The 14,630-nt window shown below is 48.4% G+C and overlaps 2 protein-coding genes across 2 annotated transcripts; both read left to right on the forward strand.

Annotated features, from left to right (window-relative positions):
- The first annotated feature begins 210 nt into the window (after nt 1-210).
- tecta (tectorin alpha) lies at nt 211-9,701 on the forward strand. Its single transcript, XM_088399082.1, has 18 exons — nt 211-611; nt 682-1,252; nt 1,372-1,982; nt 2,200-2,770; nt 2,867-3,495; nt 3,653-4,301; nt 4,388-4,587; nt 4,661-5,041; nt 5,108-5,394; nt 5,518-5,798; nt 5,877-5,987; nt 6,045-6,247; nt 6,323-6,486; nt 6,552-6,800; nt 6,872-7,034; nt 7,118-7,202; nt 7,323-7,442; nt 7,797-9,701. The coding sequence occupies exons 1-18, from the start codon at nt 312-314 to the stop codon at nt 7,877-7,879; spliced, it is 5,658 nt and encodes a 1,885-aa protein (XP_088255208.1). The 5' UTR covers nt 211-311; the 3' UTR covers nt 7,880-9,701.
- A 188-nt stretch (nt 9,702-9,889) lies between these two features.
- Nucleotides 9,890-14,453, forward strand: LOC148386230 (ubiquitin carboxyl-terminal hydrolase 2-like). The gene is made up of 12 exons (XM_088399077.1): nt 9,890-10,197; nt 11,073-11,120; nt 11,201-11,321; nt 11,834-11,945; nt 12,032-12,142; nt 12,365-12,429; nt 12,514-12,617; nt 12,689-12,769; nt 12,845-12,923; nt 13,015-13,122; nt 13,195-13,315; nt 13,939-14,453. The coding sequence occupies exons 1-12, from the start codon at nt 10,042-10,044 to the stop codon at nt 14,027-14,029; spliced, it is 1,197 nt and encodes a 398-aa protein (XP_088255203.1). The 5' UTR covers nt 9,890-10,041; the 3' UTR covers nt 14,030-14,453.
- Nucleotides 14,454-14,630: the final 177 nt, after the last annotated feature.

Genomic DNA, 14,630 nt, shown 5'->3' on the forward strand with positions numbered 1-14,630 from the left:
TGACGTGGTCAACATTGAACAGACTACCAACGTGAACCTTCCAGGACGCTGGTTCTTCCGCGTTGACCCGGAACTGATCGATCCCGCCAACGGCTGCAGCTACAACGGCAAGTTGGGCCACAGACAGAATACAACGACAGTACCGACGGGCACTTGTCTAGCGCTCTTTAAAACATCTTTATTCTTCAACTTCCTTAGGTCGTTTTTACAGACGAGGTGAGATCTTCTGGCTGTCGGAACGCTGCTCGCAACGATGCCGCTGTCTGGACATCGACAACGAGGTGATCTGCCAAGATGCTGAGTGTGGCCAAATGGAGACCTGCGAGCAGCAGGATGGAGCATTCTATTGCCAGCCCACTCGTAGCAGTACCTGCGTGGTGTTCGGCGATCCCCACTACCACACCTTCGATGGTCTGCTCTACCACTTTCAAGGGACCTGTACCTACCTCCTGGCTCGGCCATGCTGGGAAGCGGCAGGGCCGCCCTTCTTCAGTGTGGAAGCCAAAAACGAGGACCGCGGCGTGTCCGCCGTCTCCTGGCTGAGAGACGTAACCGTGGAGGTCTACGGTCACAGAGTAACCTTGCCGAAAGGAAGCTTGGGAACTGTTAAGGTGAGCCATTGATAATCCCAAAATGCCGTGTCATGTTGCAATGTTTGACGATAATCTCTGATCTCTCTAGGTGAATGGTTTAGTGAAGACTTTACCGGTTCATCTTCAGCTGGGCGCTGTTAGGGTCTACCAGTCAGGGGTGGCTGTTGCTTTGGAAACAGACTTTGGACTACTGGTGACGTACGACGGCCAGCATTACGCTTCCATCTCCCTGCCGAGCTCTTATTTCAACAACACGTGCGGCCTCTGCGGGAACTACAACGACGACCCCGCTGACGATCCCGTCCTTCCCGACGGCACCCTTGCGGAAACTGTAGCCCAATTGGGCGGCGGCTGGCGGGCAGAGGGCGCAGACTGGCATTGCACTGACGGTTGTGTGGACAACTGCACCGTGTGCGACGCCTCGACGGAGGCCTTCTTCTTTGGCCCAGACTACTGCGGATTCATTAACAAAACGGATGGACCGTTCCGGGACTGCAGAGCTGTGGTGGATCCTACCGCCTTTGTGTTTAGTTGCGTCTACGATATGTGTAGCAACAAGGACAACATCACCACACTCTGCCAGGCCATTCAGGCTTACGCTCTGGCCTGTCAGGCACTCGGAGTCACCATTCGTCCCTGGAGGTCTCGTACTTTCTGCGGTGAGTTGCAGATATGTAATTTCCGTTTCTCAAAAACCACTGTCAACTCTTGGGCCATGACATTGTCTCGCTGGCATCTTTCTGACCTGACGTCTCCTTCCTCTCTTGTTGGACCTCAGCCCTGCCGTGTCCACCGTTCAGCCACTACCAAGTGTGCACCAGCGCCTGCCCAGCCTCCTGCTCGGACGTCACCGCTCCCTTGTACTGCGCCCACCCTTGCACCGAGGGCTGCCAGTGCGACCGAGACTACCTGTTAAGCGGCAGTCACTGCGTACAGCGTGACGACTGTGGCTGCGAGCACAACGGCCTCTATTACCCGCTCAATGACTCTTTTTGGGCCAGCCCCGACGGCGAAGAAGGCGAATGTAGCCTCCGCTGCACCTGTGCGGCCGCGGGTGAAATCTCTTGCTTCAACGGCTCTTGCAAGGAGGGCGAGGTGTGCACGGCGGAGGTGGGCGCGCTGGGTTGCTACCCCCGCCGGGAGGGGCTGTGTTCAATGGCTCAGAACGCTGTGACATCATCCTTTGACGGCGCCTTCCTGCTGTTCCCAGATGACAGCTCCTACTACCTGCTGAAGCTGTGTGGCGATGTGCCAGCTAATGGCTCAATGGTGGAGGTGAAGATAGGCAGACGGCTGGTGAACAAAGGCCTTGCTTGGAAAAGACCTGTGGTAGTTACGGTTTCTAGCCTGGAGGTTCACGTGGGAGGGCTGGATTTAGAAACAGTCAAGGTAAGTCGTGTGCTGACTTCCACTTGAAACCATTTCTAAGGGTACTGGCGCTTCGTGGCAGGTTCCAAATACTAAAGGGCGTCCTCTCCATAAAAGCCATACAGATTACTGTCGCTGTTTCCGCATTATGATTATGAGGAAAATCCTGGGCCAAAAAACTTTGATAGCCCCTGCTCTCGAGTGTACTTCTCCACCTGATGATTTTTTTGTGTCCTAGGTCAACGGAGAACCCGTCGCCCTCCCCTACGTGCATCCGACGCAAACCGTAAAGGTTTACCGAACATCTGCGAACGCCACCGTGGTGGAATTCCGTGACCATCTTCGTGTTCATTACACGCAAGCGGGATCCATCAACATCTCTCTCTCTACTGCATTCTACAACGTCACGTGCGGTCTGTGCGGAGTCTTCAACGGCGACCCCGCCGACGACTTCCGCCTCCCCAACGGACGCCTGGCCGAGTCGGCCTCCCAGTTCTCAGAGGGCTGGCGCTCTATCGCCGATGACATCACCTGCAACGGAGACTGCGACGACTTGTACCGTACGTGCACCGACCTGCGCCTCTACCAGAGTCCGTGGATGTGCGGGAACATCAACGACCCTGGGAATAGTTCTTTCTTGGCGTGCCACAGTGTGGTCAATCCTTCACCATTTTTCCGGAACTGCTTGTACAACATGTGCGTCAAGGGCGGCAACCGCTCTGCCCTGTGCTCCTCGCTGCAAGCTTACGCCGCCGCCTGCCAGGATGCTCAGGTGGTCCTCGCTTCTTGGAGAATGGCCACCAACTGTCGTAAGTAGAAGACCTTGAGCCAAGACATCACACTGAATTTGGTGGTTCCCATTCCCACGTGGAGTGATTGCTTTCTCTCTTCCTATCATGTTCCAGCGCTTCCCTGCCCAGCCAACAGCCATTTTGACGAGTGCACGAGCGCTTGCCCCCTGACGTGCGCCGGCCTGGACGAGCTGGATATGCCGTGCCCGTTGCCATGTGGCGAAGGTTGCCGCTGTAAGGACGGCTTTGTCCTGCGGAACGGCCTGTGCGTGTCCCGCGGCGACTGCGGCTGCGCCGGCCCCGACCTTGACCGTCGGATACCCGCCAATCACACTTTCTGGACGGACCGGGACTGCCTGGAGCGCTGCTACTGCAACGCTTCGGACAACGGCGTGTATTGCCTGGCGGCGCCATGCCACCCCGAGGAGTACTGCCAGGAGGACAACGGGTTGTACTACTGCCAGCCTCGCAGCGAGGCGCTTTGCGTGGTGGTCGGTTATGGCCACTTTCTGCCGTTCAGTGGCAACATGTTTGTGTTGCAAAGTTCTTGTAGCCTGAGCTTGGCCACCAGCCACTGCGGGATCAGCAACAGCACAAGCATGGCTGGCACCTTACCTCCGTTTAAACTGTTAGCTCTTAATGAGGAGAGGGACACCGGGCAAGCGGTTTGGGTGAGAGGCTTCGTGCTGGAGGTTTATGACTTTGAGATCGAGGTGTCTCGAAGTTACAAGAACACCGCCATGGTGAGTCAATGTCTATATTCATCATGATACTTCAGGGATCCAAACAAAGTTAATAGATTTGTTCTCAAGCTGTGGAGCGATCACATTTTTTGACTTATGGGGCAATCTATCATATTTAACATAGGTATGTGCTTTCTACCTTTTTGTTCATTTATAGGTAAATAAAGAGCGCTTGCACTTTCCCATAAAGCTCGGCCTGGGGAAGATCAACATCTTCACTTTGGGCGTGCTGCTCGTGGTCCTGGAGACGGACTTTGGTCTTAAGGTGGTGTTCAACTGGAACACCCTGCTTCTGTTGACATTACCCCGTCAGCTGTACAACGCTTCCTGCGGCCTCTGTGGGGGCTTTCACTCAGTCCCGGCCATCCGCAACTCTGACGACTGGGGCGCGACCTGGGCCGAGAGGGACGCTTTCTGCCGGGTGGGCTGCGGTGATTCATGCCCGAGGTGCGGCCCCGCGGGGGATAAAAATCCACCGGACGATGGCGCCATTGCTTCGGCGGATGACGACGACAGCACGGAAGACGACCGCGCCGCCGAACTCCGCTTCCACCTGGGAGATGGTCTTTACGCGTTTGCGGAGCCAGAGGCGGCCAGGCTGTGCGCCCTGATAGTGGCTCGAGAGGGCGCGTTTGCACGCTGTCACAGCAAGGTGGTGCCTGAGTTCTTTTACCAAGGCTGCCTGCGGGATGTCTGCTTGGATGGAGGGGCTCAAGAAACTGTTTGCAGCTGGCTGCAGGCCTACGCCACCACCTGTCAGACACAAGGGGTTCCTACCACCGGCTGGAGGGGCGATGCACCATGTGGTGAATAGCTACTAATCTTCAGACACACTATAAATTGCTGTAAATGTCATCTTTCATATCTGTCCATATCATACCACATGTCCCAGTCCAGAGGTGTCCGCCCAACAGCCATTACTCCAGATGCGTGCCGGTCTGCCCGCCCCAGTGCGCCCCCGCCCGCAGCCAGAGGGACTGCAGCCAGGAATGCGCTGAGGGCTGCCACTGCGACCAGGGCTACGTCCTCAACGGGAAGAGCTGCATCCTGCCTCAAGACTGTGGCTGCTACACCGACGGCAAATATTATGAGGTCAGTGTGATGCGGATTTAATTTTGTGATTATTTACTTATTTTTTGTTGTGTTGTTTGCCGCTTTTTTCTAGCCCAAACAGCTGTTCTGGAACGGCGATTGCACCAAACGTTGCCAGTGCATCGGTCGCAACCTGGTCCAGTGTGACCCGCGGCGCTGCAAAGCAGACGAGGAGTGCGGCCTGCGCCACGGCGTGCGCGGTTGCTTTGCGCGGCGCTCCCAGCAGTGCCTGGCGTCGGGCGGCGGCGTATTCAAAACCTTTGACGGCGCCTCACTTCGCCTGCCCGCCTCCTGCTCCTTCGTGCTGTCCACTAACTGCCACAAGCTGCCCGACCTCTCCTTCCAGCTCATTGCCAACTTTGACAAGTGGAGCTCGCCCAACCTCACTACCATCTCTCACGTCTACCTCTACATCAACGAGGAGAACATCCTCATCTCGGGCAACACGGTCAAGGTGGGTCGCCGAACAGCGCCTTTCTTCACGTAGCGACGACAGCTTACAGTCAACGGATCGGCGCAGGTGAATGGCACGCCGGTGTCGGTGCCGTTCGTGACGGGTCTGATGACACGCCTGTCGTCGTCGGAAGGCTTCGTCGACATCGACTCGCCGCAGGATATCCGTGTGCGCTACAACCGCTTCAACACGCTGAGCGTCAGCATGGGCACGCGGCTGCAGGACAAGCTGTGCGGCTTGTGCGGCAACTTCAACGGCGACCCCGGCGACGACTACATCACCTCAACGGGGAGGGCGGCTGCCAGCGCTCTGGAACTGGCCCAGAGCTGGAAGACCAACGGTATGCAAGACAGGTGAGTCTCTTAAAGTTGATTCCAAAATGTACATTTTCAAAAAGCTTGGTTAAAAGTGGCACCTCAGAGCAGGTTTTGAGAACTTGCATTTTCTTATCTTCTCCCCCACTCCTCCAACCCCAGGTGCGACGAGACTCAATACGTGGCCCTGGCCCAGTCGTGCGGCAATGCTGCCGTGTTGGCGCTGCAGCGCGAGGACACGTGCCTGAAGCTGACTGAGCCCAAGGGATTCTTTCAGCCGTGCCACGGTCTGCTGGACCCGCGGCCTTTCTACCGCTCCTGCTACCTGGACGGCTGCTACAACCGGCGCGGTGCACAAGTGTGCGGCTCGCTGGCCGCCTACGCCGAGGCCTGTCGCTCCATGGGCGCCCTCACCACCAGTTGGATCGCCCAAGAGAACTGCTGTAAGAAGCACCACCTGCGCATTTCTGTTTTTGCCGACGCGTGGCAGCTAACATTGCACGTCGGACCCTGTTTTTTAGCAGAATGGATCTACGACCCCTGCGCAACAGAGACCTGCACCAACTTCACATGCGAGCTGGAGAATGATGGCGACTTGTGCGGTTGCCCTGAGATGCCCGCCAGCCATGAAGGTGAGGTTGTGACCCCGAAGAGGGCCAACACGCTCTAAAAGCAAAACAATTTGTCAGGCGATGACGATGTCATCGAGGCGGAGGTGACGTGCAAGCCCGCCGTGATGGAGGTGTCCATTTCCAAGTGCAAGCTCTTCCAGCTGGGCTTTCAGCGCGGCGATGTCCGCGTCAATGACCAAAGCTGCGCCGGCTTGGAGGGAGAAGACTACATCGCGTTCCACATCAACAACACCAAAGGACACTGCGGCTCCATTGTGCATGTCAGTCAGCTGTTGAGAGTCCATCCTCTGCAATGATGCCATCTCAAAAATGTTCTACTTTGTCACTGCTTGCAGTCAAACGGTACTCACATCATGTACAAAAACACCGTGTGGATCGAGAGTGTCAACAACACGGGCAACGTCATCACTCGGGACAAAACCATTAACGTGGAGTTCTCCTGCGCCTACGAGCTGGACCTGAAGATCTCGCTGGAGACGGTCCTCAAACCTATACTCAGGTGGGTCGGTCAGCTCGTAAACACAAATCCGGGCGTTTTGGGCTCACCTTGGCTTTCCTCCCCAGCGTGATCAACCTCACCCTGGCCACCCAAGCGGGCAATTTCATCACCAAGATGGCGTTGTACAAGAACGCCTCGTACCGCCAGCCGTACAGGGAGGGTGAGGTGGTCCTCAGCACTAGGGACGTCCTGTACGTGGGCGTCTTTGTGGAGGGCGCTGACGAAAACCAGCTCATCCTGGTCGTCAACATGTGCTGGGCCACACCGTCGCGCAACAGCAGCGACCGGCTGCGCTATGTCATCATAGAGCGAGGGTGGGCCCCTTTTCATTTCCTTCCATTTATTTCAAATTTTATTGATTAATATTATTATTTCTACACCTTAGGTGTCCCAATATCAAGGACACCACCATCGGCATGGTGGAGAACGGCGTGTCGCTCACCTGCCGTTTCCACGTCACCGTCTTCAAGTTTATCGGCGACTACGACGAGGTGCACCTACACTGCGACGTTTCGCTATGCGACTCCGAAAGGCACGTCTGCAAAGTGGTGAGAAGATAACGTCGCCTAATCCCCCCTCGAGCGACCCTCTCGCAACTTGTTTTGTGTTCAAACAATATTTGTACATGCAGAATTGTCCGCCCAAGCGGAGGATGTCATCTAAGGATAAGATGCTACAAGATCACATACTCAGTGTTGGGCCCATTCGAAGACAAGGTAAGCCACTGGCAGCTTTTGAGAAAGGTATCTCAATGATTTCTTTTTTTTACTCCATCGTTTATACGGATTTTCCGTGCACTTGTAACGTATTAATTTGTGCTTGTGAAATTGTCTCAGTTTCGGACTGGTGCGAGGAGGACAACGGCGGCTGTGAGCAGATGTGCACCAGTAAGGCGACCGCTCCAGTGTGTAGCTGCGTCACCGGGATGCTGCAAGCAGACAGGAAGACCTGTCGGAGTAAGTCAGGATCAACTCTGATTTTCTGACCCTTGAATTGGTGCCACTGGCGGAGCTAGAGGGGGGGCCGTGTGGGCAGTGCCCCCTGAAATCGGCTATATTTTTTTACATTTCCATCTGTACCCCGAGGAGAACCTATAATGAATCAATATCAGCATTCTTTGAAGAATTATTTAAAAAAAAAAAAATCATAAGTTTTGTGGAGCCCCTGAGATATTCTTGAAGCCTTGGCAGGATTCAAATTTTGCTCACAACTTAGAGCATACAAAACAACCCCAGCCCTAATAAAAGTGCATAAATTGAGGAAAACTGCAGCATCATTTGATGTTTTTTGTTGTTGTTTTTGTGTCCTAGCTCCAAGTTCGAGTTGCAGACTCTCACCTGCGCTCCTTCTGCTGAGCGCCGCTGTTTGCGTGCAGCTGCTTCTCCTTCGCTGACGCACAACCAGAAAAGACTTGAACACGCAAAAGACTGTCGGTTTGATTCATTACTTCCACCTCATTTTTTCCTTCACTGTTAAGAAGTCAATTTTTAATGTCATCTCACTGGTGTGTTTTCTGTTATCACCACTAGACGGCGCTGTAGGACGAATGTTTTAGTCTTCACATGTCTAGCAACAGAAAAGTGGGGGAACTAAGGTGGCACCGAACGCTTTTAAAGTTCTCATTTTCAGGGACTTGAATTTAAAAAAAATTATACAATTAAGTTGCAACATTTGGAGAACAAATTTCAAATGTGAGCGTAAAGTCGTAGCATTCCAAAAGTCATTATTTTACAAGAAGAAAACAGTTGTAATTTTGCAAGTATAAAGTGGCTCACATTCAACCCCCAATTATAACAAGGTTCTACTGCCCTGATTTGTCGAGGGATTGTACAGACGACAGTCTAGTAACACGTACTTCAGGATCTTCCATCATGCATGACTTCCGCTGTGTTGTCTAAACATGGCGTATGACGACGTCTAGTCTGCTTTTCTTTTCGCCTACTCGCATGAGGTTGTGTGTTTTCATTTTGTAAGGTTACACGCTTTTATTTACTGAGAATTAATGAGCAAGCACATACATGCAATCTTAAAATTATCAGTGTCAACTTTCAGTATTTTTTCCGGAACATTAAAACTACATATGATAATATTACAAGTTAATCCTAATAACATTTCCCCTCTAATTTTTAACACGCTGCTTTCCTATTGTAATATTACAACTTTATTCTCATAGCTATTCTCATAGCTATGTGACCTAATTCTTGAAAATGTATTACTTCCACTCATTTGTTGACTCGTTCTTCTTTTGCACCAAACTCATCCGGCAATGAAAGTGTAGACGCACCCTGAACGGATGATTGAAATGTATGTCCCAATTCTTTTGTCCATATACAAACAGTAAGAAAACAAGCATACCGATCGAGTTATGTCACCAACTCAGCAAAGCCTTTTACATAACTCAAGTGGACTTAGCCTGTTGACCAGCTATTGACTTTTTTTTTCCTGAGGATACTGAATCTGTAGCAAGGTTAGTTTTTTTCTTCAAGAAACAAACATTCTTATTCATGTAGGTGTATATATATATATATATATATATATATATATATATATATATATATATACATACACAGGGCTGCACTTGTCTCGCTCACAAGTTAATAAAAATAAAACACTCAAAACGTTATCATGCCAACACACCGAAGGACTGACCTTTGTTGGTCATTGTTGAGCTGTTTATGTATCCGTGGTTACATAATATTGTCGTGCGTGTGTGTGTCTTTGTGTGTGTTTGGAATGCCTCTCGCTTTGCATACTTTAATTCATTTTCTGTTGGAAAAATATTGCAAAAAACTCAGCTACTGTCTGAAATATACAATTAAAATTTCACCAAGGATTGCAAAAGACAGTTGAAAAGGAAAGCGGGCGGATTTGGAGATTTAAAATGGATTCCGAATCTATCACTCCCAACATTCACCTGCTGAAGGAAAAGACAATAATGTTATCTGGGCTGTTATGGCATCCTCGAAACACTGTTATGCAAGAGTCGTTAATTTTATTATTACTTGCTCTGATTTATATAGCTAGAGTCAAAGGCAGATGTCATTTCCGAACATTTGTTTTCTTTTCATTGGTTTGTGGCTGTGTTATATTTTTGATTTCAACATTATGGCAAAAGAAAGAAGATGGACAACATTGGAACCATGTAACTTTACTTTTTAGTGTGGCTACAGTTGTAAATGAAACAAAATTTGGACACACCGTGCATGCTTTTTTTGTTATGAGTAATTTGTAATAAATTAGACAAATGAAAGAACATTTTTATTTTTCTTATTTCAAAAAAAGGACGAGAAATAAAACTATATATGTTTAAACTTGTTTCCTACGATCCCTGAAGGCAGCACTGTGCCGTCCCTCTAGCCAGGAGGGGAGGGCGAAGAGGCGTTCAAGTCCACAGTAAAACCGACAGAGGCGCTCGTTATTCGGCCATGTTTTAATATGCTTGGTAGCTTCGCAACGTCTCACATACGACTCCCTCCTTCATCGTGTACGCGTCTTTAAAACCATTGGACTTTTTTGTTTTTGTCATTTTTATTTTGTTTTGGAGCTTTGCACACCATGCCATCCCCAAGATACTCGTACACGGTGACGGCACCGGAGAAGCCGGCTGTCGCTCTATCGGCGGGGAAATCCAACGTGCGACGTATGGCTCCGTCCTTGTCTCGTTCTAAGCTGATGTCCACCTTCATGGGTCTCATCATCAACCAAGCCAAGGTGAGTGCTTCTGAATGATATCTACAATTTGTCAGCATTACTCTCGGGAGCGTACATTTATTATTATTATTATTATTATTATTATTATTATTATTATTATTATTATTATTATTATTATTATTATTATTATTATTATTATGCACACGCACACAAAACTCATTTGTTTGCACCTATTCTGTTCTTGTATAAATTTTATCTTTTGTTTTGGCCTTTTAGATGGATTGACAAAACAAGAAACCTTTTGTAATCTGAAGTGGTCGGTCCGTCCTGTATCTTAACTACGTAACACGCTCGAAAACAACAATTCATAACAAGACCCGATAACTCTCGATACGAAGGGCAGGCTAATCTTATCAGCTGCGCTAATGATAATAATAATAATAATAATAATAATAATAATAATAATAATAATAATAATAGTAATAATAAAAGCCCTGCTTTCCAACTGTATAACAACAAGTGAAACAGAAAAGTAAGCCGCTTCTGTGGCTTATAGTAAGTTGATGAATTCGGAACCTGATGCAATTTGACACCGCGTCATGTTCCTGGCTGTACCCGCGTCCCGTGTTTTTGGTGATGTCACGGTTGTCCTGGCGACGGATCAGCGTGTACCGAGACGCTTTAACCAAGGATGTGGAAATCGGCCGCCTGCAGAATGCGTGACCAACTGCATTGCCCTCTGGCTTGCGGTCACGCTGGATGAATGATTGGTCTGGGATTTTACTGTAAATGTGGTCAAACTTCAATTTAGTAAATTCCTGCTTTATTCCCATAACTTCTCTATAATTCCCTGGAGAATTGTACAACTTTGAAAATTCCCAGAATCTTACAATCCAATCCACAGAAAATAACCTAAACTCTTTCTCTGGGAGCAGAAGCAGAGTCCACAAGGCTTGGTGGGACTGAAGAACCTGGGAAACACGGTAAGTGTCCCTGAATGCCTCTCACTACACACACAAGTTCCATTTATCTCATATTTGTTTTTCTCTGTGTGTATTTGTAGTGTTTTATGAACTCCATCCTCCAGTGTTTGAGTAACACTCCAGAGTTGAGGGACTACTGCCTGAGGGAGGTCCATCGAACAGACCTGAACAACGACAGGACCAATTCAGCCCTTGTCGAAGGTAACATGCCCATGTTGGTTTCTGGACATTTTGTGAGATGTTTAGGAATTCCAGATAGGTGCCATGTTATTCATTCTTATCCTATCATTAGAAAAGCTCCCAACGTTTTATAGCATTTCCACTGTCCTACAGTCATGGAGTCCCACAGAGATCATATCTAGGCCTACTGTCATTCACCTTCGACTATCATAAGAAAACATCCCAACATTATCGTTGAACGTTACCTAAGTAGGCTCTTGTTTCCTGTACAAGACGATAAAATTTTCTGCAGTACTTGGCTCTTATCATGCAGCCTGATATTTTGACAAGCAAGCATATGAGGCATTGGTTGCATAAGGGCACTGACGCATTTTATGACGCCCAAGTACAGTAGGTCAAATGTAGGTTTTGTTCTTGTGTTTGCATTAACTTACAAGAGATTAGATGACCTTTGATAAAAAACCATCGAAGGTGTTTTTGTTAGTCATTGAAGGCAAATATTGCTTTTGTCAACCATTTTTGTTGCCTCTTAGAGTTCGCCAAGCTGATTCAGAGCTTGTGGACGTCAGTCAACAATGAGACTTTCATCCCCTCCGATTTCCGGAGCCAAGTTCAGATTTGCGCTCCCAAATTTGCAGGTTGCAAGTAAGTGCAGTTCTTGCCACAACTTTTTTTTTTTCCCCCTTTTGGAGTCAACTCGCTGACCTCCACCTGTTGTCTGTCTACTGCAGTCAGCAAGACGCCCAGGAGTTTCTGCGTTTCCTACTGGACGCCCTCCACAACGAGGTGAACCGAGTGACGGAGTGCCCCGGAGCGTCTGTCGAGGACTTTGACCACCTCTCGTAAGTCTGAACGTGGGTCACCTCTGCTCCCAATAAGTCACTCAATGACAATAAAACCAAAACGGAATTTTACGATCGCTTTCTTGAACATCGTGTCAACCTATTTTTTAAAACGACCTCAGCATTTTTCTGCCTCATTTTTTTCTCAGTCAAACAGCAAGACGTGTTTTGCTCAAACAGGTAAAACTCTTCAAAGTTGACTTTTAAATATTCTTTTCCCAGTGACGAGGACAAAGCCAAACGAATGTGGAGCATGTATTTGGAGCGGGAGGACAGCAAAGTTGTGGGTAAGCCTTGGTTTAGCATTAGCCTGGAAATTAGCATCCTGGGGATGCTGTCATGACTAAATTGATTACTGTTGTATGTTGTAGATCTGTTTGTCGGGCAACTGAAAAGCTCCCTGACCTGCACCGTATGCGGCTTCCGCTCCGACGTCTTCGAGCCCTTCTGGGACCTTTCAATCCCCATCGCATCGGTCAGAACCGCACAAACATTTTCCCACGTGGATAAGATGTGTTGTCTCACCTGTGTTGCATCCACATGCAGATGACCTCCGGCGAGGTGACTCTGAAAGATTGTTTGAGGCTCTTCACCAAGGAGGACGTGTTGGACGGCGACGAGAGACCGGTAAGATCTTGATGCCTCATTTTTGTGGTTCGAGAGAATGTTCAGGCCCTCACTTCTTTTTTTTCTCCCACGCAGACTTGCAACGGATGCAAAAGCAGGCAGAAATGCACCAAACGATTCAGTATTCAGAAGTTCCCTCAGATACTTGTGCTTCGTATCCTTAAAAAAAAAAAAAAAAAAAAACTATCTTAATCAATAACTTCATACACCGGCATGACCTCCTTGACTCACCCCCCCATCTTCAGACCTCAAGCGTTTCTCTGACTCCAATGTCCGAGCCAGTAAGCTGTCCACGTACGTCAACTTTCCCCTCAAAGAGCTGGACCTCAGGGAGTTTGCGTCCGACGGCAGCGGTACGTGCCGCGGCCTCCTAGAGAACCTTCTGGCTACTTTGCTCGTTTTTAATTGTTTGTCTTCCCCTGCAGACCGTGCCATGTATAACCTCTACGCCGTGTCCAACCACTGGGGGAACACGCTGGGCGGCCATTACACATCCTACTGCAAAAATGCCATTGTTGGCGAATGGTACGGCTTCAATGACTGCAGGTCAGTTTCCTATAAAAACAAAGATATCAATGTATTTTTTTTATATAAAAGTAAGAAAAAAACCCAGATACATTTTCTATTCTCAATGTGTCTTGTTAAACTGTGTTACATTATTATCACAAATTGCAGAATTGAAAGCAAAAGCGATGAATCGACAAGTTTAATCTCACAAATCACTGCACAAAAGTACACACATATTTAAAATAAAAGATATATTTGCTCTCCACCTTAATTGCAAAGACCATAAACTCAGGCACAAAACCTGACTGTACCTAATGGTTTGTCCTTCTTTGCTTTGCCACGGAACTTCAGTAGGGTCAATAATCATTGGGCTGGTGTGTACCGCCATCGAGTGGTGGAGATCTGAGGGGCACTGGCGTCTAACGAATTTCATGTCAACATTTTATCAGTGAACAAACGTGCTATAAAATTAGGGTTATGGACATAAGGTATTGAGCAGGGGTATAGAGATTAATTAATCAACCTTTGCCCTTATTGTCCATTTTCTATTAAATTAGGCATTAAACTAATCAACCTGGAATACTCATAAAGTTCCGCTTAGCTTGTTTACGCAAACTTATCGAAATTGTTCCCCCCCCCCCCCCCCCCCCCCGTGTGTGTAGGGTGAGCCACATGTCCTCCAGCCAAGTGCGCAGCAGCAATGCCTACATCCTCTTCTACGAAGTTGCCAAAAACCAGACGTTTCACCTGTAGACGGCCCCAGTTACAAAAAAGAACAAAAAAAAAAAACAAGCGACATAAATTGTTCACTGCTGGAGGAGAGCGCCACCTTGCGGCTCAGACTGTGACAGACGGGTCATGGGATGAACTGGAATCCATGAACCATGATTGAGGAGGTTTTTTTTTTCTATGCACTCCAAACACGGACATTTGGAGACACAAAAAGGTGTCAAACTTGACTGCCGTGTTTTTATTTATTTTGTCAGAGACGAGAGGTAAGGTAACTTGACAGTACTTTGTAAAGCTCATCACCAAGCTGGAGAGATGATGCTTTATTTTTGTACAGCGCGGTTAACGTACAACACCAAACGCAGCGCAACAAGGAAAAAAATGGTGCTCAGTGCGTGCGTGTGTGCATGTTTGTTTTTATTAACAATTAAAAGCCATTACGAACTTACCTGTCTTTACTTTTTATTTCTGAAAATGAATATGACTCCCCAAAATGCATATGCTTGTATTTTTGAAAAACATTTTTGGGCTAAAATAAAACATAATACACATTGATTTGACTTAAGTGCAACTGTGTTGACACACGATCTAATGGCCTTAGCGACCATAAACTCCAAAAGAGCTT

The sequence above is a fragment of the Syngnathus floridae genome, chromosome 15 (genome assembly GCF_059516105.1).
Source record: "Syngnathus floridae isolate MCC-2025c chromosome 15, RoL_Sflo_1.0, whole genome shotgun sequence".
Lineage (NCBI taxonomy): Eukaryota > Metazoa > Chordata > Actinopteri > Syngnathiformes > Syngnathidae > Syngnathus > Syngnathus floridae.